This window comes from Mus caroli, chromosome 3 (genome assembly GCF_900094665.2).
Source record: "Mus caroli chromosome 3, CAROLI_EIJ_v1.1, whole genome shotgun sequence".
NCBI lineage: Eukaryota > Metazoa > Chordata > Mammalia > Rodentia > Muridae > Mus > Mus caroli.
The window spans coordinates 92,331,317-92,356,697 of record NC_034572.1 but is presented as its reverse complement, the minus strand read 5'-3'; the positions used below and the strand labels follow the sequence as shown (position 1 = coordinate 92,356,697).

The window sequence follows — 25,381 nt, the reverse complement described above, 5'->3', positions numbered from 1 at the left end:
TTCTGTGCCACTGTCTTTATTTGCCTTGTATCTGCCACACTCCTTTGCAGAACTGGCCAGACTTGTGGAGAATTAATTAATGGGGTGGTGACGTAAGTGTTCAGTCCTCTGAGTAAATAGGTCTTGCCTTCTAGAAAATACAAGTAATTTCTTCTCTCTTTTTAATTGCCACATATTATTTTAGAACAAGATACAAAATTTAGAAACTTTAAGAAACAAGCATAAACTATAATAGCCCAGAGTCTGATAATAAACTGTAACAAATGGCTGGTCTGCCTGGCTGTGGGGAAAGATCTGCATCCCTGCAGGTCAGCGGCTCCCCTTTCTTTCATCTCCCTCTTCACAGGGGAGCTCTGGTCCACAGCAGCATGAGCCTGTGGTGCTGATTATGTCAGGGAGAGACACCCAGGATTCGCAGAGGGAGGCCATTCACCACAGAGCAGATCCTATGAGGCTGCTGTGTCTAGTCACTATTTACTGCTGTGGGTGGGATTTTAAGCAGATGCTGTTTGGGTATCAGCTCTGCTCACCTTCTTTCCCTGGGGAATTGTTGCATGGATCTGTAGAGAGGAAAAACAGGTTCAATCATCCCTTGCTCTGGGGTCTCCAGGACCCCAGGTTTTGCTCCTCCTTGGAGGCATAGCTATGCATATAAGCCCCCCTGTTCTATGAGATCTGGGTACCCTCACTGCCTTCCCAGCTCCCAGTCTCCATGCCTGGGGAACCTATTATCCAGTGTTACAGGAGCCAAGACTGGGAAGGAGACAGGCGGGACCCTGTCACATGCTCTGCTGGCGGTTAGAGAGCCAGGCGGGCTAGCTCCATAGACAACTGTCTCATCAACCTAAACACTCCAGGTCACCTTCAGCCTTGGCGCTCTTGATTCCATGAGAACAGCTCAAGAGCCCTGTTCCCTCTTTGTGGCAAGGTGCTGTCCGGCTCTTAGGAAAAAAAGGTCTGGAACTGGAAATCGTCTTTCAAAAGTCTACTTTCTCTCTTGTTTGTTTGTTTGTTTGCTTGCTTGCTTGCTTGCTTGCTTGCTTTTGTTAAGACAGGTTCTCCCTCTGTACTCCTGGCTAATCTAGAACTATGTTACCCAGGCTGACCTCAAATGTGATGCCCCTGCCTCGGCTTTCTAAGTATTGTGAATACAGGTATGAGCTATCACCCAACCTCTTCATTATTATCTCTCTGCATCCCATGACTCACCTAGCTCAATGGATTTAAAGGCCTCTTCTTTGCCTCTAACCTACCCCTAAGAACCATATTTCAAGCAACTCTCCTCGGAGGACCACTGACCCAGACCTTCTCACTCTCATCTGGAATCCTTGGCTGGTCAACTCTCATTGCTTTGCCTTGTGCCTAACATCTTGGCTCTAGCACATGAGCAGCCTCACTAAAGGGGCCAGGTAGCTGAGACTGTTTCATTGGTCGGGGACAGTGGTCAATGCCCTGCCCTGTACTCTGTCTATGTCTCTCCTTTGTTTGTAGACATCTTTCCTTCCTTTCCTTGCCCTGTCTCTGCTATACCTTTTTGTCCTTCCTCATTCATTTAGCATGGGGACTCTACTGAGATTTGGGGACTGTAAAAGAAATGGCTTCCTGAACTTCTGTGCTTCTCTATTGGATACATATGCCACAACAGACATCCACGCTCAGGAATTACAAGCTTGCACTCCTTAACCCTTGACTTTCCTTAAAGAAATGCCATAAGGAACCCTTCCCGTCTCCTATCTCCATGTCCTCTCTTCTCTCCCTACCCTCATCCTGACTAATTTCCCAAGCTTCACTGCCTCTCCCCAAGAGGAATTTTGTGACATGGGAATTGTCACATGGCCTCTGCCCACCCTAAAGCTCCCTCCAGCCTAGGCACTCAAACCACCCAGCTCCCAAGTGCATAGCACTGAAGCTATCCGTCTTTGTCACTAAGCTCATTGTTTTGGAACAATATGTCACAGTTTCTGTTGCTGTCTGCTTTCTCTTGTTGGTTCAGATTTAGCTTCCCTCAAGCTTCTAGGGGACTTAAATACACAAAGAAGTCTGACTTTCACAGTCCAGCTCTCTAAGATAAAGACTCTCCCCAACTCCTGCTTTGGAGCTTATAATTTGTAACTTTTCCTCATGAGTATTTTCTAAGTTATAGCCTCATCTGACGTGATTACAGACTCAGAACTGCATCTGCTACTCAGAGGAAGACCCCAGGCCTTTGTACCCCAACCCAATTCTACAAACTCACTCGCCTCCATTAGACGGGACACCGGGCATACTTCCTGCGATGCATCTCATCCACTCGTTCAAGGTACCAAGTACCTGGGAAGAGATTGCTTGTGTCTCCAGGTGGAGAGAAGTTCACTGTGGGACAAAGAAAAAGAAGCGGTGCTTACTAAGAGTGATATGGGCATGCAATGGAAGAACACAGTAAGAAGAATGCCTACAGACTCAAGTAAAGCACTCCAGCTGCACTGCCTGGGGTTATGTACCGTATAGGACCATATAGAAGGACTAGAAAAGTTGCTGTCTTGGCTCTGGTACTTGAGGCCTGCCTGGCTGTTAGAACTCGTACTGTTTGAGGGGCTGTGGAGATGGCTCAGTTGGTCAAGCTCTTGTCCCATAAGAACCTCTCTCAATCACATCTCCCTTGTGACCTTGGCCCATTTCATTCTGAATGTCTGATGAACCCGTGGCTCCAAGATACAGACAGGCATGGAATGCGGGGTAAATTGCTTTCTTCTCTCTTCCTGCCCCTTTTCTTACCCTTGTGGTAAAACTGCTCTCTCTGATTCATTATTTCTGTGAATTCCTCAGGGGACATGCGTCTCCGGGAGTCTAGACGTTTGGGCAGATCTGACACACTAGACACCAGTTTCTCCAGAGGGGAACCTGGGAAGCAAAAGAATGATTGTTAGGCTTTCCTTCAGTCATTATCACCAGCCTAATAGTCAGGGTCTGGAGGCTGACCCCACACAGTACTTTAGATACCTGGGTCTTGATCACAGTAGTCATTACAACAACAACAACAGATACTTACTGGATATCTCAGATCCATCAACTTCTCTTCAGGTAGCTGAGCTAAACTATTACCTCTTGGCTTTTCTAACTGTTTTCTTTGTATCTACCTTTGCTACAGCTGAGGAAGTGTTCACATGTATGACCTTATGCCGTGCCATTTGAGCTCTGCTTTCCCCTACCCTTCCCTATTGCCAGCGGATCCTGAGAGGAGAAAGTGGAAGGCAAAAAGGCAGTGGATAATGGAGACCTCAGGTGATGAGTGAGTGCTTCAAGAAGAGAGGCAGGCTTCATTGAACAGCTTGTTTAATTGGGAAGAGGGGGACAAAGGCTATTTAAACCTTTGGGGAGTGTGTAGAGGTTTTCAGTACATCGCTGGCCAGGACTAAGATGCTAGGAATGCTTAATTTGCATGAAGAGGGATTCCAGCTGCTTGCTAGATATGACCTTATAAAGAGAAGGGAAGTTTAACAGAGCTGCAACTATGTGACCTTCTCTTGTTGGGGCTGGGTTGGGGCTCAGGACTGTGTGCTCTGGGACATGCAGAGACAGGCAGGCCCTGGTCAGGGAAGGGAGTGGTCCTCACTCCTACTGCTCTTGAAACAAGGTTGCTGGGGTTGGACACGACTCAGTCCCACCCTTGCTATGGATCAGTCTTCTCCTGGTTCCACTGTACCCTGGCCCCACAATGCAGGGGTTTTCTTTGCTCGTATTCACAATTTAGCTCTGTCAAGACAGCTACCTCAGCCAAGATGAAGCACAAGGTGGCTTCTTTCGCCAAATGGCCCTTGTTCAGGAGTACCTGGTATGAGATGAAACTCACCTGGGGAAGCATCCTTGGACACCCGGAATGAAAAGAAACTTGCTGCTAAGCCTGAGCCGTAGGAGAAGGCTCCAATCCTGGAGCCAGCCAATTCTTGGGCAGAGTGGCTGCCGTGGGGGAGAAAAGCCACATCAGCATTGTATTCTGTATTTCTGATAAAGCTCCTATGTGATAGTCTAATCTCACCCCTGCCCATCTTATGCAACTAGAAATGTGCCTCATGCAGTCTTAACAAAGAGGGACCTTTGGTAGAATTCAAAGATAGGTGGAATTCAGACACAAGACCAGAAGTAAGAAGTTCTTCTAAAAGGAGAACAGACACCGTCCAAAACATGAAGGCAGAACTGTGAGGGAAGATGCTTTCAGGTGTGGCCAGGGCTTTAAACCACGGCTCCCAGGTTAGCCACAATGGTTCAGCTTTTGTGTTCGTGCATGCTTTCAAGTGAGAGAGTGAGTATGTGCGTGTATATGTAATGTACCGATGTAGCCCAGGCTGGCCTTGAATTTTGCACTCCCTTTACCTCAGCCACCATCATTCTGGGATTGCAGGCATTTGCCTGACACCCATACCTATGACTCAAGTTTCTGAGCATCCCCCCATCAGTAATTTGACCAAGTTCACCTATAAGTCTTTTTTATATAATATGCATTATTTCCTTATAAATGCCACAAAACAGGAAAATCAGTAAAAGAAAATAGTTAGCAGTTGAGCATTTTCTGAGCACTATTATTTTATTTTATTTATTTTCGAGACAGGGTTTCTCTGTATAGCCTTGGCTGTCCTGGAACTCACTCTGTAGACCAGGCTGGCCTCAAACTCAGAAATCCACCTGTCTCTGCCTCCCAAGTGCTGGGATTAAAGGCATGTGCCACCACTGCCCGGCTGAGCACTATAATTTTTAAGGCGATTTTCATGAAAACATTCCATAGTTAATTATTCCTATACTCTGACCAGTGGTTAATCTCTACATTGATCACTATCCACTGGGGGATTCTCTGATCAGGGGTAAGCTTTACTAACCTGTGAGTATAAGGTTAGATATTTAGAAGGCAGTTTGATACTGTGTCGATTTAGCAAGGTAATAGTAGTTTCTCCTCTAGGACCTATGACCTACCCAGCCATGTATTTACAATATCAGGCATTAATTCCCTTCTATAGAGCTGGCCTTAAATCCAACTAGAAAGATGTGGTCAGTCTGATAACATTTGTGTCACTATTGCACAGGCACTCGATGCATAGATGAGACTACATCTATATCACACAGCCCCACAAAAGGCTCAGGGAACATAACAGGAGAGCTATATCACGCAGTCCCACCCAAGGCTCAGGGAGCATCACAGAAGAGAGGGAAGGAAGATTGTAAGATTCAGAAATCAGGTGGGCTGCTGCAAAATAGTGTCTTCTGGACATGGCAGGGCCTTCGCACTCATGAACCCTCAGCAGCACGGTTCCCTGCATAAGGTCAAGCCAGTCAACATTCCCAAATGGGTAGAGAAAAGGTTTCTGATGCCTCACCCTTTTGGGGCTACCTCAGATTGTCCACAGCAGCTGACTATGATTTGTCTCGAGCTCTAGCAAGGGCGTGATTTTGCCAGTGACATTCAATTTCTGTGATTGTGTGACGTTTGCAATTCTGGGAACTTTTCAGAGGATACATAAGTGCTGGGGCCCCCATGAGGTGGGTGGGCTGTTGGTTGGTTGCTATTGGTCTAGGTTTGTTAAGTAGTCATGCTCAAAGAAGAAACAAGAAGAAGAAGTTATATATCCTAACAGCAGAGATCAAACTTGCCCTGAGAAACTCAGTGCTCCTAATCAGCAGGAAGCAGTCTACTGATGACGTCACCCACTTCCCTTTCTATCCCTTTTCCTCTCCTATCTAGTGTTAGAGGATTGAAAGGGTAGAAAAAGGATGGTGATGGGTGGAAGAAAAAAGAACCCACAAATTAGTAAAAGTTGGGTTATACATTGTTATATAAATATTTTAAAGATAAAGTAAGGATCATATAAGTTCAGGGTGTTATTTTTCAAGATACATGGTGAATAGATTTGAACCCTGTTATAGGATCTAAAGCTAGCGCTAAAATCCTCCATGTTATATTAAATATAGAGATGTTAAAGATAAACATATGCCCACAAGTTCTGTTTTCTCACTGCCTGGGTAGATCTTGCACTTACCCCAACATATATACTCATACTGGAGAAGTTCAACACAGATAGCAAACCTGTCCCCAACCACCTCTGAAATAAGCTGTAATATTCCTATCCATCCTTTCTCTCTACCTTTATTGTAAAAATCTACCTCTCAACAAACCAAAAGTTTAAATGAGAAGAGGAGCCAAACTTAGTTGGCCTGTTAGCCCAAGGATGGGGAACAACTGGCAGGCCAGGGGCAGTACTCACTGGGGGAACAGCTGGCAGACCAGGGGCAGTATCACTGGGGGAACAGTAGGCAAGCCAGGGGCAGTACTCACTGGGAGAGAAGTGAGGCCAGGCAGCCATAGAGGGAAGAGGTGTACATATTCCCATTGTTTGTGGAGAGATAAAGGGAGGCCTTGGTCTTCTTGTTGAACATGTCCAGGGAAGCCTTCAAAAGAGCCTTGTCTACATCCTTGTTGGTGTAGGTTTCTTCCAGCTTTAGACCCCTGTGAGGCAGAGCAAGATGTTCACATGAGAGTTGACAAGAGAAGGCTAGGAATGCGGCAAGAGAGCGCTTCTGGAAATAAAATTCTGGGGTGCATTTTTTAAAATTAAAGTGCTCAGATGTTTGAAGAGCTCAAAGCGACAGTCCTGTCATTCTGAGAAAGCATTCACACACCCTTTTGTTGTGGCACCTAGACACATTTCACAGTCCATTGGAAACCTGAAAACCAAACCCTGGTGGAAACCATGGCTCTGCTCCAGGGAAGTGCTTGGCCAATGGCTCTCCTTGTGGGAAGCCCCCCAAGGAGAAGCCCCTGTATGCCTAGCAAGGACCTGTGTGACAAAATCTGCAGCAGTGGTTGTTTTTCCTGGGACTGGCCATGGATGATCCCTTTCCTCTAGGACAATACTCCACATGCTCTTGGCAGCTTTGTCTTTCACTTTGTCTGTAGCAGAGATGGTAATGGCATAATAGAAATCTCTGTATGATCCCAAGATAGATTTATTGAAAATATACTATGGAATTGAGCTGATACTTGAAGCAGTTAAAAACCCAGAAAAAAAGTTTTAAGAAGAACAAAATAGGAATTATAGAGTTTCTGAAGGCACATAATTATTCTTAGAAAAGCACATAGTTTCCTCTGACTCAGAAAGTAGCCCTTGCAGGAATAGATTAGGGATGTTAAGGAATACACATATACATGAAGACATCAGGTCAGAATCAACTGTATAGGTTCCAGCACTTCAGAGAATAGAAGAGCCAGGCCAAGAGTCAACCAGCTCTTGTGCCAACAGATTAAATCTCCTCATCTTAGCTATGGATGTACAGGACAGAAACATGGATAGTGGCAAAATAGATTCAGATACAAACTTGTAAAACTTGCTGTGAGGGCTACCACCTAGGTGTTTGAGGTACAGTGTGCTAGTCACAATGGTCACAGAGATGTGCTCAATTATGAGGCCATACAATTAAATGTCTGCCTAGGGAAAATAAAGTGTATGAGAAAGAACCTTATGAAAAAAACATTCAGGGAATTATTGTCTACCTTCCTGGAATGTGTTCAAGGAAACAAAACTGAACTTTTATGCTTTATGACTTTGAAATGAAATAGATACAGAGAGGCTCAAGCTATTCGGGCCATCTGCAGTGAAAGCAGGGTCTGGGGCTGGACCACTGCAAGCTGGTGGTCATTTCCTTCATTTATGCCGATGCCATATCCATGTCCCCAGGACCCTCAAACTCACTGGAGCAGGACTCCAGCAAAATCGAACCACATAAAAATCGTATCACACACCTTGCTTACAAGTTCATTCTTTCTTTTTGCCTCCTTTCCTTCCCCAGTCCACAGAGAGCCCCATGCAGGTCTGGCTGCTCCATCTCATCCCATCCCATCCCATCCTGTCCAATCCCATTCTATCCCTCTGTTGAAAGAATGGCTTAGCATCCTTTCTGCTGTGTTGGAGGGCTGCCATCTGCTTCTCCTAGAAGGAAAGTCTATATCCAAGGTGTGAGGGAGACCATTCCTTGCCTGCCCTCTACAAACCTAAGCTTCCCTCCTCTTAAAGAAGACCCACCTGAAGGCCTCTAGGCCCTTGTATAAGTTGTTCTGTTTGTCACTGCTGGATGACAGGAAGTCATTGAACATCAGCCGAGCCAGAGATTTCTGGACCATCTTGCAAAAGGGTGTGTGGAAGATCATATACTGCACATCATCGAGGGTGAAAGGCTGGTTGTTTCCAGCTAGACAAGAAAGGTAATGAGACACTGAGGTCTACTTTGCCAAATGTAACGATGCCAAGGGGCCCAGCTTCCAGGGAGATGGTTCCTATCTCCAGCACACACAGAAGGCCCCCTCACCCACCCCATTGCACATTCTCTCAACCATTCCTCAGGCATTACTAAGTATTCTCTACAGGGGAAGGGAAAAGAAGACTCCTGCCCTCCCAGCCCCAGACCTTGCTTCCACTGATTCTGGATCTTCTTGCGGTAGGCTGCATAGCATCGATCCAAGGCCCGCAGGTAGCACTGGATAGACAGCTTCCCATCCACCAGTGGATACTCTGAGGCCAAGTTTGGTTTGTAGAAGTCGTATGCGTTCTCCATGTGAGTTCCCCTCAGTCCTGGAAAGGCACACAGAAGCTTCCAGAGACTGCCTTACACTGTTTGCCTTGAGTAGCATGGAGGGGAGATTCCTGGCTCTGCTCCGTCACTTATACCCAAGTCAGAGCCCTCCCAAAGTCAAAATGAGTCGAAGAATAGTAGTTACTTTATTAGCAGTATTAATATTATGACTATTATTGTTGTGCTGTTTTGCTTTTTTTCAATTTTTTTCCCACAATGACAGTGTTTCTCTGTGTAACAACCCCAGCTGTCTTGGAACTCACCCCGTAGACAAACTCAAAGAGATCCACCTGCCTCTGCCTCCCAAGTACCACCCAGCCCCAGATTATTGGTTTTACAGAAGTGAGATTTCTATTTCTCTCTCCACATCTTTGTGAGCTTCTCACAATCAAGACCAGAAGGCAGAATTCTCCAAGCCTCACTTTATGTCTGGGTTTCTTCCTTCACAGTTAGCTCTCTACCCTGACTCCCTCACCTGTGTTTGCTGCACCCACCCCATGCACCATTATCCCAGTGCATGATGAAATCGTCAACTCTGGCTTCTCTCTTCCCCCTAAGCAGCTACTCCCCAGGCCAGACTTTCAGAGGCAAGCAGCATCATCCCCAGCCCTGAGTAGTGTGTATGACAATTTGGGAGCAGAATCTATGATGCGGCTGCACAGCACACAGCCTCTTGGGAATGTTTATTACGAACCTTGCTCCAGGACCAGAGGGGCCTTGGGCCCGATCAGCATTGCCACAGCCCCAGCACCACCTGTGGGGCGGGCGTTACCACTCGGGTAGACTGCAATGTCACCACAGACCACCAGGGCATAGCGTCCTGCCAAGACAGACAAGACAATTAATCAGTCACAACCTCACTGCCAAATTCAGAGTAGAGTGACAGCTTATTGTGTGCCAAGCACAGCTTTATATACTGCAATTAGATGGAACCAGATCAAAACTAAAATAAAAAATTACACATAAACTCTAGTGAAACCCACAGTCCATTTGTAGTTGAAATATGAATTCAATGCTGAGGGTTCCCACAGTCTAGCTATGGAATGTTCACTCAGAATTGTATGTATAAATCACGTAGCCTTTTTTATGTGTTTTTTTTTTTTTCAGTGCATGTATGTTTGCTGGCACACAAGACAGTGCAACGCATGTGGAAGTCAGAGAACAAGTTGTGGGAGTCAGGTCTCTACCACCCACATGGGTTCTAGTGATGGAGCTGAGATCATCAGGTTTGGTGGCAAGCCCCTTTACCCATTAAGCCATACTGCCGATCCCCGGGATAACTTATTTCTTCAAAACTTTCTTTGTTTGAATTTGTAGGGTTTAAATTTTACTTTTTAGATTTATTTATTTTAGTCTGTATGTATAAGTGTTTTGACTGCATGAGTGTATCTGCACCATGTATGCATCTGATCCCCACAAAGACCATAAGAAGGGGTTCAATCCTCTGGAAATGGAGTTACAGGTGGTTGAGAGCCACCATGTGGGTACTGGGAACTGAACCCAGGTCCTGTGCAAGACCAAATGCTCTTAACTGCTGAAGCATTCTCCAGGCCTGTTTTTAGTGTTTTTGAGGCAGGGTCTCATTACATAGCCCAGGTTGGCTTCTGACTCAAAATCCTCCATCCGCAAGTGACGTGATAGCAGGTTTGTCCTGCCATGCCTGCCTGAATTCCATTTCTAAATTCACTTAAAACTTTGTTAACTGGTACTTGTGGAAATAATTTAGGTTCGTAGCAACCCACTTACAGCACCCACATCTTCAAATATCTTCTAAACAATAGAAGGACAATGCATCGGGAAAGAAATTAACATTTAAACACGAACTAAATATTCATTATCCTCAAATAATTCTTAAACATGCCAGAGAGGTAGATAACTGCACCAGCATTCATGGCTGAATATGCTGCCTCCAGAGGAACTTATCTAGAGTGTTCACCTACTGCAGTGGTTCTCAACCATGAGTTGAAACCCCTTTGGGGATCAACCAGGGGTGGAAGATCAGATAGCCTATATATTATATATTTACATTAGACTCATAACAGTAGAAAATTACACTTATGAAGTAGCAACAAAATAACGTTATGGTTGGGGGTCACCACAACATGAGGAACTGTATTAAAGGGTGACAACATTAGGAAGGTTGAGAACCGCTGACCTAGTGGCTATGGACTTTGAAATTCAAACCCTGTTCTGGCTGAATCCTAACCACAGGACCCGATAGCCTGTGGATATGGGTTAGCCCCTCTCCCCTGTGTCTTGGCAGTGCTGTGGATTGATCCAAGTCCTTGAGTAAGCTAGGCAAGCACTCTCCCACTGAGCTACACTCCTTATGATCCCCGCCAAACAGAAGGAAGGAGCTGAGACTCCAAAACTTAAAATATTTGTCCCAAATTACAAAGCTAATAAATGTAAGATAGAGTTTTGAAAGCCAGGATTCCAAATCACAGTCACTGATGTTCAAGTGCCTCCTTTCAGTAATTATAACAACCTCAAAAAAAAAATGAAAAAAAAAGTATTAGGTTTTTTTTAACAGTGTTGTACATGTGTGTGATTGAAGAATAAATAATACTGTTGTATTATTAGATATCTATTTTTCATTCTCAATGTGAAAATTTCAGCACTTAAATGTCATTTAGGGAAATCGCTTCAAATAACCATAAAATCCAAACCTTCTGTCAGAGACAAATCAAAAGACAAAATGAGAAGTGTTTACAATACTTACAACCAACAAAAAGCTATTTTCCTTCATTTATAAGAGTCTCATTCTTAAAATGGCTGAAAATATTTCACAGCCTGGGAGAAAATCTTTACAAGCTACACTTCAGACATCATACCAGTATCCAGACTTCTCCAAGCACTGCAGAAATTAAACACCAGGGGAACAATGAGCTGAATAGACACTTTTCAACAAAGTAAAAAGAAACACAGGTGGCCAATAATTATTTTTAAAAGTGTTCTATATTCTTAGCCATCAGTTAAATGTCAGTTAAAATGACTTTGAGGCCACCCCAGTCATAATGGCTACCATCAATAAGTCTATCAACAAATGCTGGAGAGGAGGTGGAGAAAGAGGAACCCTTATTCAGTGTTGGTGAATTAATTAGTTCAAATTAATACAGACACTGGAAATAAGTTTGGAGATTTCACAAGAATTAAAAACAGAGCTACTATAGACCCAGCCTCTATCCTGGGCAGAAGCTTCACCCAGAAGCCCCCACACACCACCACTAAGAGATTTGCACCCCGTGTTTATTGCTGCTTTATTCAGTATAGTGAAGGATTGGAATCATCCTGATTGTGCTCAGCTGAACAGATAATGAAGTCCTTGACTCTATAAAACAGAACCACCATTCACCTCTAAAGAAAAGCAAGATCACAGCGTTTGCAGAAAAGCAGATGGACTGAAAATGCATAAATAGTAAGCAAGGTCACACAATTTCAGAAAGAATTTAGTCAAAAATATTTGTACATGTGCACACCAAGTGCATGTGGAAAATAATAACGTGAAGAAAAGAAGCCAAGAAAGGCAAAGTGTTAAGGGCTGAGGAAGGACTGGATGCAGGCAATGCCCCTGAGAGACAAAGCTCATTCCTTTCTTTTTTTTCCCCTAAGTTTGTTGTGGAGTTTCTGGTTTGGATGCTGGATAACTGCATAAAAATACTTTCAGCAGGGAGAGTATAAGAGCCACAGCCTCCTCCCGAGTGGCGATTCTTACTGAAGAGACGTTCGCTGAGTCGAATAGCCTTGGGGTCTGTTTAGTTTCACCATCTTCAGTCTTTTTAATTTCCAGCTTTTTAAAGATAAACGTCTTTTTTAAATCTATTTTTCTTCATTTATAAATATCTTAAAAAGAAGAGGACAGCTTCTTAGAGTCAGTTCTCTCCTTCCACCCCAGAAGTTCTGGGTTCCTAACTCAGGCTTGGTGGCAAGCACCTTTACCTTATGAGTTGGCCTGCCAGCCCCTTCATTTTTTATATTGTTTAGTCTCTTTTCTTTTGTTTTTGTACCAGTGTGCGTGTGTGCATGCGTGCGTGTGTGTATGTGTGTGTGTGTGTGTATGTGTGTGTGTGCACATGTGTACACATTGGTGTGTGTATGCATGTTCGAATGTGTGGAGGAACATGTATGTGTACTGGTGTGTACACATGCAGCTTGCATGTGGAGGCTTGTGATTGATGCTGGCACCCTCCTAGATTACTGTCCACCTTACACTGTAGGCAAGGTCTCTCACGGACCCTGAAGCTTGCCATCTTGGTTAGCTTAGCCAGTCAGCTTTCACCAAGCATCCTGGTCTCTGCTTCCCCAGCCCTGGGATTACAGCTGGGTCTCCTTGCCTGCCCAGCTTTACCATGGAATCTGGGATCCAACCTCCAGTCCTCAGGCTTGCTCTGCGAGAACTTTAACCATTGAGCCATCGCTCCAGCCCTGGTCTCCCTACTTAAAGCAAAGAATGTTAGACTATATATTCCCTAAGATCCAAGCTCAGTAAATACAGAGATGGCCAAGGTCCAAAGGTAAACAAGAACTCAGAGGTTCCAGGAGATTAATGTGGTAGTCTAAGGAGAATCTCCCCCATAGGTTCTGTCTCAGAGACCCAGGAGGTGATTAAGAGAACTAAGCACAGAAAGACATGCTGGGTTTGGTTGGAGATTGACCTCTACACTCACTACATCAATGTGGTAGTTACTCTGTTTTGTTTTGTTTTGTTTTGTTTTGTTTTGTTTTGTTTTGTTTTGTTTTGTTTTGAGACAGGGTTTTTCTGTATAGCCCTGGTTGTCCTGGAGCTCACTCTGTAGTCCAGGCTGGCCTGCCTCTGCCTCCCGAGTGCTGGGATTAAAGGTGTGTGCCACCACTGCCCAGCTGGTATTTATTCTTAATTGACACCTTAATGAGCTGTATTATCACCATGGTAACAAACCTCTGGGCATGTCATGGAGGATTCTTATTTAGGTTAACTGAAGTAGAAGAAGCACTCTAAAGGTATGTGACATCATCTCGTAGGTTGGGGTTTTAGACTATCTCCTGACTGGGGTGCCAGCTGTCTCTAACTCCTGCAACCATGGCTTCTGTCATGGTGAACTGTGCACCCTCAGACTGTGAGCCAGCATGAACCCTCCCTTTCTTAAGTTGCTCTTGCTAGTGGTTTTGTCACAGCTGCAAGACGAGTAACTGAAGCAGCAAGACACTGACTATTTCACCTTCTCATCTACAGTCAGGCACAGAACTCACACCACAGGATATTGTGCAGAATAAATTAATGGCTACATGAACATGCTACCTGAGTAGCTGCATAAAGCTATACCTATCTTCATGGCTACTGTCACTGGTTTTGTTGGGATGTAGTAGCAGCTGTATGAATAAATTGCCTTTCCCTTCCCAGTATAAGAAAGTGAGCAGCAAAGCACTGTCTTCAGCCTCTACCCTAAGAACCATACTTCTGTAACGTCCTGGAAACACGTACCATCCCAGTAGCTGGACTCCATCCAGTTGGCAGCATTGAAGAGGGAGGCTGTGCCACCATAACAGGCGTTGGTGGTATCTATGCCCTCAATGTCAGTGTTGCCTGAATCCTGGAAGAGTTCCATGAGCACTGTTTTGACAGCCTTGGACTTGTCAATGATGGTCTCAGTGCCCACTTCCAGACGGCCCACAGCATCCCACGGCAGCTTTGTGCGTTCCATCAGCCTCTGCACCACTGTCAGGCACAGGGAGTTGATGTCCTCCTGGACCGAACAGAAGCCCATTCGGGTCTGGCCCAAGCCCACTGTATACTTCCCTGCTTCCACATTGTTGAACTTCTCCAGGTCAGTTTGGTCCACATATTGGGCTGGAAAATAGACCTCCAGGGCAAGGATGCCCACATCTTTTGGCCATGTATCTGTTTTGGCCAGGGGAGCAGGAGGGATTGTAGAAAACCTGTAGTTAAAATAACAGTTGTAAATCTACTCATTGTCATTTGACAGTTACCTCAAAACAACAACAACAACAAAACAAAAACAAAAAACCCAACCAATAATGTGCCAATTTATGTCTTAGTATGTTTTGAAGGTATGTTATCGAGTGAAGAAAAATTTAGTAGTTATATCTGTTGAATTGATCTTTTTATCCTTTTTTATCTATAAAGTGTACTTTTCCTAATAACATAGCTATACATGCATTGTATGGTTCATTCTTTGTATGGCAGTCTGTCCAGACTTTCAAGCGTAATATTAGTGTTGACTGTCAATTTGCTAGGATCTGAAATCCCCTGAGAGACAAACCTTTGGGCACATCTGTGAAGGATCTTTGAGATTAGGTTAGCTTCTGTGTTTGCATGCCTAGGAGGGATTATCTTGATAGGTTTAATTGAGATAGGGAGGACCATCCAGGAGGAGTGGTATACTTTTCCTTGGGCTTGATCCTGCATTGTATAAAGAGTAAGAAGCTAGCTGAGCATGGCTACTCCTTGTCCTCTGACTCCCGAGTGTCTCAAACTCCTGCGACTATGACTTCCCCACCATGGTAAACCGAACTGTAGAACTGTGAACTACAATAAACGCTGCTTCTCTTAAATTGCTTCTGTTACCGTATCTTGTCATAGCAAAAGGAAAGCCTTTGGTTTTGTGAGTCAGAATCTCTTATTTCACCCCAGTAGCTTTGAATTCTGAATTCTCCTGACTTCACTCCCGAGGATTAGGATTGCAGGAGTGGTGGCTTGATTAAGAATGGCCCCTGTAGACTCATATACCTGAATTCTTGGTGGTTAGGGAGTGGTTCTGCTTCAAAGGGATTAGGAGGTGTGGCCATGTTGGATGAAGTGAGTCACTGGGGGTGGGCTTTGGGATTTCAAAAGCCCAAGCCAGTCACAGTGTCTCTCTTTTCCTGATATCTGCTGATCCAGATGTAAAACTCACAGCTACTTCTCCAGGACCGTGTCTGCCTGTGTCCTGCTGTGATCTCCATCATGATGATGGTCTAAAACTCTAAAACTGTAATCCAGCCCAAATTAAATGCTTTGCCTTATAAGAGTTTGTCATGGTGTCTCTTCGCAGCAATAGAACAATGAGACATCAGGTGTGGTCTATCACATCTGGCAACATTTATCATTTATAAATTTTATACAGTAGAGTCTTACTAATATAGTTATGATGAAGTCTATCATCTGGTTTTTTTCTTGATTATATGTTCTCTCATCTATTATTTCCTCTTTCTGAATTCTTTTCAATTAAATAAATATTTACTAGTTTAAATATATATATGCCCTTACTCTTATTCCTTCTCTGTTTTTTTTTTAATTGATGATCCTAGAAGTTACAATTGGAATAGTTGATCATAAGCTAAATAAATTACTATTTCCACTGAGAAAGTGATGTCAGGAAGAAGGCTGATGAGCAGTGTCTGGTTTTCTTTCCTCTGTATCAAGGAAAACAACAGCTATTTCACCAGCATGTTTGCATGAAGTACTGGAGTAAAGTGAGATATGGAAAAATTATTGAAGAACATGGAAACATGTGATGACCTTAGAAAGAAGGGGCTAGCACCTATCCTCCTGCCCTCCTGTTTCTCAAGACCAGCTGAACCAAGAGGGGTTTGCTCCGAGGGGAAAAGGCAACCAGTAGTCCTCTCTTACACCATACTGCTTGCAGATAGAGTGTCTACAGCCTTCATAGCTCCCAAGTCAGGTTTGGGTGACTACCTATTTACTACACTACCAGACTGCCTTAAAGAGGAGCCTAGTCTATCCCACTCCTTCCTCATAGGGCCCAAGCAAATTGAACGGAGGTTGACAGCATCTGCCACCTAACAGCCACTGTTTCTGGACAACAGTCTTAATATCAATGGAATGGCTACATACAAAACCTATGAGATAAAAAACAAAACCAAAAAAACAAAACAAAACAAAAAAACCTGACACCTCAAAGGGAGCTTATGACAATGTGCCTACTTCCAACAGATTATGAATAAACAACCTCATGATGCAACTCAAGGAGCTAGGAAAGAACCAAGTCAAAGATAATGAAGGGAAAGAAAAAACAAACGGTAGGAGGAGAAATAAACAGAATAAAGAATAGAACAATAAAAGGAACAATGAAACAGAAGGAATCTTTGAAATGACAAAGCAAATGGATAGGCGTTTAGCTTAATTAATCAAGAAAAGTTCTGGTATGTTGGGTCCAGTAGCAGCACTGGGGCTTGTGACCTGGCTAGGCCAGGCAATCAGGAAGTTCCATGTTCAGGGAAAGCTTCCGTCTCAACAGATAGGGTGGAAAGAAACTAAGGATGACACCTGGTGTTTGCACACAAGCGCGTATGCACGCACACACACACACACACACACACACACACACACACGTGAGCACTTAAACTCACACACTTGCAACTTTTGAGAAAAGCAAAAAAAATAAATAAATAAATAAAAGAGAGAGAATGCCCCTAGTACCCAACATGACCACCTACAGATTCTGCAGAATATGTACTGTAATATCAATGACATTCTTCACAAAAGGAGGAAAAAAGCAGCCGTGGATTTGTGAAGCTGAACAGCCAATGCAAATTTTATATAAACAAACAAAGATGCCAACTGTGTTAGGGTGCTTGATTTCAGAGGGTACAGACCTGGGCACAGTGTTGCATACCCGCAACCCAAGTCCTTGGGAGGCTGCAGCAGGAGGGTTGTGTGGAGGAAGCCAACCTCAGCTCCCTAGCAAGTTCTAAGTCAGCCTATTCTACATAGCAGAAAGCCTCCTAAGAGCTTCGAAATAAAAGCAGAGACATAGAGCAACAAAGCAGAATACAAAACTCAGAAATAAGCTCACTATCATATCATAATTTACTTATAAATCCTTATAAAGTTGGTTTACTTATACATTGTAAAAGTATAGAGAATATGCATTGAAGAAATAAACCTTTGCAAAGCATGGTGCTGAGAACTAGGTGTTTGCATAAAGTAGAAACTGGACCCTGTCTTTCACTCTATGGAAATTAAGGCACAATGGTGAAAACCAAATGCAGGACTTATGATCATGAGTGTAATAGAAGATTAACATGCAGGGCACACGTTAATCTTGGCAGATATTCAACTTATTTAATTTAATTTGATTTGATTTGATTTAGCCTGGACTGGAATTCACTGTGGAACTTAGGTCAACCTGGAGTTCATGATCTCCCACGTCAGCTTCCCTTCTTTTATATTCACTTCTATTTATTTATTTATTTATTTGTTTACATAGTCATTTATATGCATATGTTGTGAGCGCAACAGCGTGCTATGGACATCAAAGGATAACTGTGGGTGTCTGTCCTCTTCTTCCACAATATGAATGCTGGGAATTGAACTCTGGTCATCAGACTTAGCAGCAAGCGCCTTTACCCAGTGACCCATCTCACTAGCCCTTCAAGTACTTTTTAGGAAAACCCAAAGCAATGATTATTTAACACTGAAAATGCTTCTGCACAGCAGCGGGAATGATACAAGAACCAAGAGACAACCCTCCAGTGGGAGAAAATAGTCCCAGTCTCTTCCCTTGAAGGGTGCAGCTCTCAGATTATATCAGGGGCTGAAACAACTTGACCACAAAAGTTCAAATATTTCTGTTTTAAAATAGGCCAACACTTCAAGCAACATTGTTTTCCAAGAGAGGATGTACAAATTGAGAACACTGAAAGTCTCCCATCAGCGAGGAGATGCAGAGCAGAGAGAGGTACGAAGTATGGTTACCACAGTTAGGGTGGGATTATACGTACATAAATACCAAATGCCAGGAGGCTACATAGAAAGGAAGCTTTGAAGTTGAGTAGAAGGCTCAGTGAGGAAAGGCACTTTTACCCTGATGACCTGCGCGCTTGCTGCCAACCCTGATGATCCGTGGTGAATCTCAGTAACATACATGGTAGAAGGAAAGACTCCTGCGAGTCGTCCTGTGACCTCCACATGTGCACCATGGCACACGAATGATCCTGTGTTCACATCCACATAGGATTTTATTTTAAAAAGGAGAACCTTTCATACAGAGACAGGGATGAGAATTGTTACAGCTACACAGAAACAGTAAGTACAGCAGTACTAGTAAAATCCAGAACAGAACTACCATATGATTCATGAATCCCAGTACTGGGTACATACCCAAAGGGACTGAACTGATCATACGTCTTGCACGGTTATTGCAGCGTTATTCACACTGACCGTGATAGAGAATCCTTTGTGCTCATTGACAGGTGAGAGTGTAGACAAACTGTGACATAAGTGCATGGTGGAACACTATTTAGCCATGAAGATTAAATTCTTCATTGTCACAACATAGATAAGGCATAGGTTGGGGCACAGAAAGACAAAGACTGCATGTTCTTACTCACAGGTGGTAGCTAAGATCTCAAAGCTGCAGAAACCAGAGTAGTGATAGAAGAGCCTAGAAAAGGTGTAAGGAAAAAGATGGAGGGAGGATGTGTGCAGGCATACTACTGCATGGGAGAAAAAGGGTTGGTTTGGTTTGGTTTCCCATTGTGCTAGGGATGAACGCAGGACACGAACTCAGGACATTTGAGGCATTCACACTGAACCACATTCACAAACAGGAGAAGTAACTTGCAATGCCTTATGACATAGCAGGATCATTGTGATCGACCGCAATTAATTGAGTATTTTAAAGTAGCAAATAGGGAAGATTTTGAATGCCCCAACACAGAGGTGGTAAAGTCTGTAAGGATACATAAGCCAATCACCCTGATCTGGTCATTGTGTGATGTATGTGTGCTCTTATTTGTTATCCTATAACAGTTACTGTGTGTGCCCATTAAAATAGAACACTCCCTTCGGAATGTCAGACCTTTCTGCAAGTCAGCTCTGTTATCCCTTTTTTATTATCCAAATGCTTTCTTTCTACATATGCAGTAAGCCCTCAGAATCATTTAGAAACCTCTACTCGTGTTTTTACAGTGGGCTTCTCCTTATCTTCCCCTAACCCTTCTTTTTACTGCCCAAGAACAAACCAATCCTTTTCCCACTTGTTGCTATATTTGTCTTGTTTCGAGACAAAGGCTCACTGTGTTAGCCCAAGCTGGTCTTGAACTCACGATCTTTCTGCCTCAGCCTCCTGCGTGCTGGGATTGCAAATGTGCACCAAAATGCCCAGGTTATTTTTCTCCTTTTGAAGGAAGTTTTCCCTATCTTCCATTCTGCCTGCTTTCTTCTGATTCGGGACTCTCAATATTCATCAGACACTCCTCATGCAGAGCTGACTCACCATAGAATAAGACAGACACCCTTTGTGCCCACAAAGCGGTAAGCAATTTATAGCTCCTTGTGCAGTGGAGTAGGCCAACCTGTGGGAGCACAGAGGACAGAAAGCGCTTTTCTCAATGGAGAAAATGGGCCAGTAGAAGAGAGAATTTTTTTCTTTCCAGTGTCTCTCTACCTTTCACTTTGGGTCGCCAACTCCTCTGGTGAAAGTCTGCAGTTTCTCCTCCTAGCTGTAAGTCCCTCCCCTAGAGGCGCCCATGGGCAGGTGTCTGAACCTATCTTCACAATAAGCACTGGTTGAATGATGGCTCAGGAACTCCCCATTGTTTCTTGTCTTAGAAATACTCTGGCTAGTTGTTGCCTCAGACACCTGGCTTTCCAAGCTCTCTCTGTACCCGGAGGCTAGGGCTCATATTAAGTGCTTCTCCTGATTTGTATCTCTAGGGCCCTGAATGCTCCCACCAGGAAAGTCCCTCTTAAGGACCCCTGTGAGACAAAAGTGCGTCCATCCTATCACCACAAGATACCGAAGCAGAGCGATCTGGGCTCATCAGCCTCTGATGAGAGAGGGCAGGAACTTATTTATTTGGTGCCTTCCAAATAAGTGGAGTTTGAACTTTCAAATATTTATGGGGGAGAGTCCCCAGGACCAAGAGCTAATGGTTAGCTCATGCTTGGAGCTGCCAGCGTGGCAGCTTTCCCTGCAGGTTCATTTTCTGCCTCCTCTGGGCTGACTCCCTCCGTGTCTTCCCACACAGAAAGACAAGATTCAGGGAGGTCAGAGAGGCTGTAACTCTCCTTATTGTCTTGGTAGAGATTTTCTGGATGTGGGTTTCAGAGCCTTAAAGACAACTAGCGCACAGGCTTCTGGAAGCACCCAGGCTTGGTTGGCGCTTGGGCCCTTTGCGTGAAAGTGCCTGTCTTATCCTGTGCTCCCTCTAAGAGATAATCACTGACTGCATTTAAGTCAGCTTAATGCACCATGCCCTCATTCACTTCATACCATCCTGCCTGCCTCCCTGTGGGTTCACAGCTAACAATCCCATGCAGAGAAGGGTTCTGTTGTGTGAAGGAGTTTCACCAAAGAAAAGAGGGCAAGGCTCTCAACATCCTTAGTGGGTGCGAGGAAAGAGATGAGCATGTATATACCCCCAACTACAAAGGCTGGTGGGGGAGGGGAGGTAAGGCCATGAAAGAGATACAGGCAAAATCACACAGTGCAAAGGAAGCAGAGATTCTCTGGGATGGACGGATAAGGAGGACCTCATGGGAGAGGCTGAATTGAGGGAGATATCTGTCAGAAGTCAGAAGCAGTCAGAAGACAAATTTCTCTCCTTCTACCATGTACGTTCTGGGGATCGAACTTAAGTCCTCAGGTTTGGCTGCAAGCACCTTTAACCGACGAGCCATCTCACCAGCCCCTGGGGTCAGTCTTGACTGACAGATGAGTAGTTTTCTGTTGGTGAAGGACTGGAGGAGGGGAAGGGACAGTGGCCACAGTGGGAGTGCATGAGTGAGCTAGGGAACCTTCACAGAGGAGAGTGTGCAGGGAGACTTAAGGTGAGAAACACTGACTCCCAGATACTTAATATCAGGGCAGGGAAGCAAATGGGTATCCTGAGGTGGACTTAAAGCTGATGTGGATTGCATTACCAAGGTAGACCCCCTCCAGCGGCAGTTTTCAACCTGTGGGTCCCGATGTCTTTGAGGGTTGTATATCAGATATTCGCATTATGGTTCATAACAGTAAAAAAATTACAGTTATGACGTAGAAATGAAGTGATTTTATGGTGGGGGGGTCAGCCCACCATGAGGACCTCTACTGAAGGGTCGCAGCATCGGGAAGGTTGAGAACCACTGCTTGAGAGCAAAGGTGACCTAGAAAGAACGTTAGTAGTTCAGGCCACAAGCACTGGGGTTAACCATGAGGGTACCAGACAGGAAACGTGAATAAGAATTCCAGGGCACAAACCAAAGAAGTCAGAACGTTGTGAGGGTGGAGGCTTGCCTCTTGGGTAGTGGCCTACTGTTGCGTAGGGAAGGTTTGTGCCAGGCATGGTGGTACATACCACTGCTGGGATTATTCCCAGTGTTCTGGAGGTAAAGAATAGTGGATCTTAATGAGTTCAAGGCCAACCTGGTCAACATCATAAGTTCTAGATCAGTCAAGACTACTTAAAGAAAGTCAGGAGGTGGTGGCGCACGCCTTTAATCCCAGCACTTGGAAGGCAGAGGCAGGTGGATTTCTGAGTTCGAGGGTAGCCTGGTATACAAAGTGAGTTCCAGGACAGCCAGGGCTACACAGAGAAACCCTGTCCAAAAAAAAAAAAAAAAAAAACCAAAACCAAAACCAAAACAAAACAAAAAACCTACATAAAGAGACCTCGTCTTAAAGGGGGTGGGGGGTCTGAGAAATGGTCACCCCTGTCTGGCCCTGAAATAAGTAAACCATGCCCATAACTTCCTCACAAATAGGAAAGAAGCAAGCTAAAGTCTAAGCTGGAATCTTCAAATGAAATTCAGTGGTTTTGCAAGGGGTGGGAAAGTGGATGTCAGTGGGGCTATAAAGCAAACCAGGAGGTTAAAGGGCACTGCCCCTTTCCCCTCCACACCTATACCCAGGCTCCAGCAGGGCAGGCAAGGGAGGACACCATAGCAAAGAGTTTCCCTAAAAACTCAGTACTCATGGGTATAAGTGGAAAGGAAACCCTGGGACTCTGAGCTCAGTGGACAAAGAGCAAAAGAGAAAACACCGCAGGAAGCCCAGATGTGTCCCATCAACTCTGAGCAACCGCAGTTGCTTGGACGAGACTGAAGGGTGTTTACAAAGAAAGAAGGCATGTGTGTTTTTCTTTCACAAGTACATGTATCCACCCATCCACCCCACCCCACACACACAGTGAGAAACACACACACAATTTTTATCTTTCATCTCACAAAACCGAAGCACGGAGAAACACTGCTTTGTCTCTTTGGTCCATATTAGATCTTGCCACAGTAAACGACAGCAAGAAGTTAAACCACAACTGCAGCTGCAGGATCCTGAGGTCTGCTGCCCCCTGTGGCCGGCAGAGGAAAGGCTGCTACTTTTCCTAAACAAGGTGCATCAGAGGCTTAGGCTGGGAGAAACGGCTCTCAACCTGTGCGTCCTGTCCCCTTTGGATCAGTTTACAACAATAAAAATACATCTTGCATATCAGATATTTACATTATGATTCATAATAGCAGCAAAATTAGTTATGAAGCAGAAATAAAAATAATTTTATGGTGGGGGGGGGGATCACCACAACCTGAGGAACTGTATTAAAGGATTGCAGCATTAGGAAGGCTGAGGACCTCTGGCTTCGACACTTCCAGCTCAACAGTTAACAGGTGCTGTCTAGAGGCTAACTTGTTTATAACTGAGTACAACCTCACCAGCTTTTGACTGAGGTTCTAGTGAGTTCTCCAACAAGCCCGCTGCCCGCGTTTTACTGGTCCCCATGGTGCTTGTCTGGGAGTGATCTATGTAGACCCTCTGAGCAGGCCACTCACCTCTGCTGGGCTGCTGAGAGCTGGTGAGCAGGTGTGAGCGAAGCCTCCTGCATCACTCTCTTCACTTGCAGGACCCGCCTCGCTGGAGCCAAAAGCCGCTGCATCTCTAAGGTATCAACAGAAAGCCAGCAGTCCACAGCCCTTGGGAGAGATGCCCAAGGATTGTGGGTTGGGCTTTATAAGACTCCAGGCTCTGGAAGCCCCGCCTCCGCTTATCGAGGCCCCTGCCTGCTTGGGGAAAAACTGGGCCAAAGGTCTCAGAACAAGTCAAAGGAAAACATCATGTCTAACATGTACATAGCTGCACTGTTCCTGGCTGGTATCTAGCTGGCTGGCTCTGAGACTTCATTGTTGGCCTTATTTTTGCCTAACCATGCAAGCTTGCATGCTCCTTCTAATACATCCAACAGTCAGCAGTCACCCAACTCGTCTCCGCAGCCTCCTGATTCCTCTGCTGAGTGACTCATCATCTGTCCCTAACCCCTAACCACTTGATGCAGTCAGATGTTATTCTTACCATTTTTATAAGAAGCAGCTTTCAAAACCAAAGAGTCATTCCCCCCAACCTCCATTTCTTCTTATATACCCCAGGCTAGCCTTGAACTTGAAATCAGTCTTCCTCCCTCAGCCTCCATGAGCACTGTGATTACTGGTATAATCTTTTAATACCAGCTCTTCAAGCAGTTGAGAGTAGGTGTTGACGCACATCTGAGGGGCTGGCTGGCTTTGGTCTGTGGAGCTGGCTGTTTTCCTCTTATCTTTATTGTCCGTCATTATGCGTATACAGAGCTTCACAGAGCTTCCAAGAGGGATGCAGCAGATGCTGCTAGAGAGGTTCAGAATCCCTCAAAAGGAGACAGTCTTGAAGTTCAGGCTTTCCTAGGAAGGAGAAGTTTATTACAAGTAGGAGTTTGGAGACAGGGAGGACAGAGTAACTTGTCCTCAAAGATCCATGTCTACAAAGCTGCAGTGTGGGGATCCTCCAGCATCTTTTGACTCCGGACTGTGCATGCAAGTGTGCTCCTATGCATGTGCACCTGTGGCTGTGTGCATGCAGCCATGCTCCCACTTGCACACACCTGTAGCTGCCAGGGGCTAGCATCAATACCATCCTCTAGCACTCTCAACCTTAGTTTTAAGATGATGTGTGTCTCTCCCTCTGAACCCCGAGCTTGCCTATTGGGGTGGCCAAAAGGGCTCCTGGGATCTTCCTGTCTCTGCGGCTCCAGAGCTGGGGTACGGGTATGTGCTTTTACACAGGTATGGGGTTCCAAACTCAGGCTCCACACTTTCACTTTACCCAGTGAGCCACCCTTCCAGTCTTACTACTTCTTAAGACAAAAGTCCTTACCGTCTGGCATTCTAGATGAGTCTCTGTCTCGTGCCCCTCATGTAGCAAGTTTCCATGTCTCACTCACCCAGCAGTTGAAGCAGTTAACCCTGCTATCCAATGCAACTCTATGTAAGAGTCTCAAGAACCAGGGTAGCTCTTGGTTTACTTATTTCCCAGAAGCCAGAAGCTCCAGCTATTCCCCTAAATCCGAGGCTCCCTGGTCCCCTCTCCCCTTTATGTCTTTGTCTCCATAGTGTTGAATCCCCGTGAGACTGCAGCTTAGGCTATTCCTACCTGCAACAGCCTCTTTGTGGCAAGGCCCCTACTGAGAGCTTCTGTGGCTCTCCAAGCCCTTAATAGACTCCCCCTGGGATCTAGTTTCCAGGAGAATGACAAGGGCTGTTTTCAGTTCCACAAAGAAGTTTATAGAACTCAAGGACATGAGTGGACATGAGACTCAAGGACATGAGTGGCAACACCCCCTTCAGCTAGCTGCGCTCCTCCTCCTCCTTACTGCCTCCACATCGCCAGTCAGGCTCAAACATTTCTCTGGCCCTCTCCCCACATTCATCTTGACACTCGTCTCTTCTAACTCAGTCTCCACCTGTTGCTCCTGCTCTTCCGCTGAGCCTTCTGCAGAGTTCTGTCATCAAGAGAATTCTTTATTGCCTTCTTTCCTCTGAATGTCCCTTGTTAATTGTCTGGGT

The 25,381-nt window shown here is 44.9% G+C and overlaps 1 protein-coding gene across 2 annotated transcripts; it reads right to left on the bottom strand.

The window, feature by feature from the left end:
- On the bottom strand, positions 1-23,517 carry Hmgcs2 (3-hydroxy-3-methylglutaryl-CoA synthase 2). 2 transcript variants are annotated; one of them, XM_021159023.2, is made up of 10 exons: positions 23,342-23,517; positions 14,054-14,508; positions 9,287-9,412; positions 8,427-8,591; positions 8,046-8,211; positions 6,302-6,472; positions 3,830-3,936; positions 2,755-2,880; positions 2,237-2,352; positions 1-560 (listed from the first exon to the last, which is right to left on the bottom strand). In XM_021159023.2, exons 1-9 carry the CDS (start codon positions 23,443-23,445, stop codon positions 2,246-2,248), a joined length of 1,527 nt encoding a protein of 508 aa, XP_021014682.1. In that variant the 5' UTR covers positions 23,446-23,517; the 3' UTR covers positions 1-560; positions 2,237-2,245. The 2 variants fall into 2 exon arrangements, with proteins under 2 accessions (XP_021014682.1, XP_021014680.1); XM_021159021.2 differs by having other exon boundaries at positions 2,241-2,352.
- Between the last annotated feature and the right edge of the window lie 1,864 nt (positions 23,518-25,381).

Bases quoted from the DNA above. Each gene is read 5' to 3' on its own strand.
- Hmgcs2 (XM_021159023.2), bottom strand. From the start codon at position 23,445: ATGCAGCGGCTTTTGGCTCCAGCGAGGCGGGTCCTGCAAGTGAAGAGA. The intron at 14,509-23,341 runs GTGAGTGGCCTG...TTTTAACTACAG, and splicing joins CTCTCAGCAGCCCAGCAGAG to GTTTTCTACAATCCCTCCTG. The intron at 8,592-9,286 runs GTTCGTAATAAA...GTGCCTTTCCAG, and splicing joins CCCTCTGGTCCTGGAGCAAG to GACTGAGGGGAACTCACATG.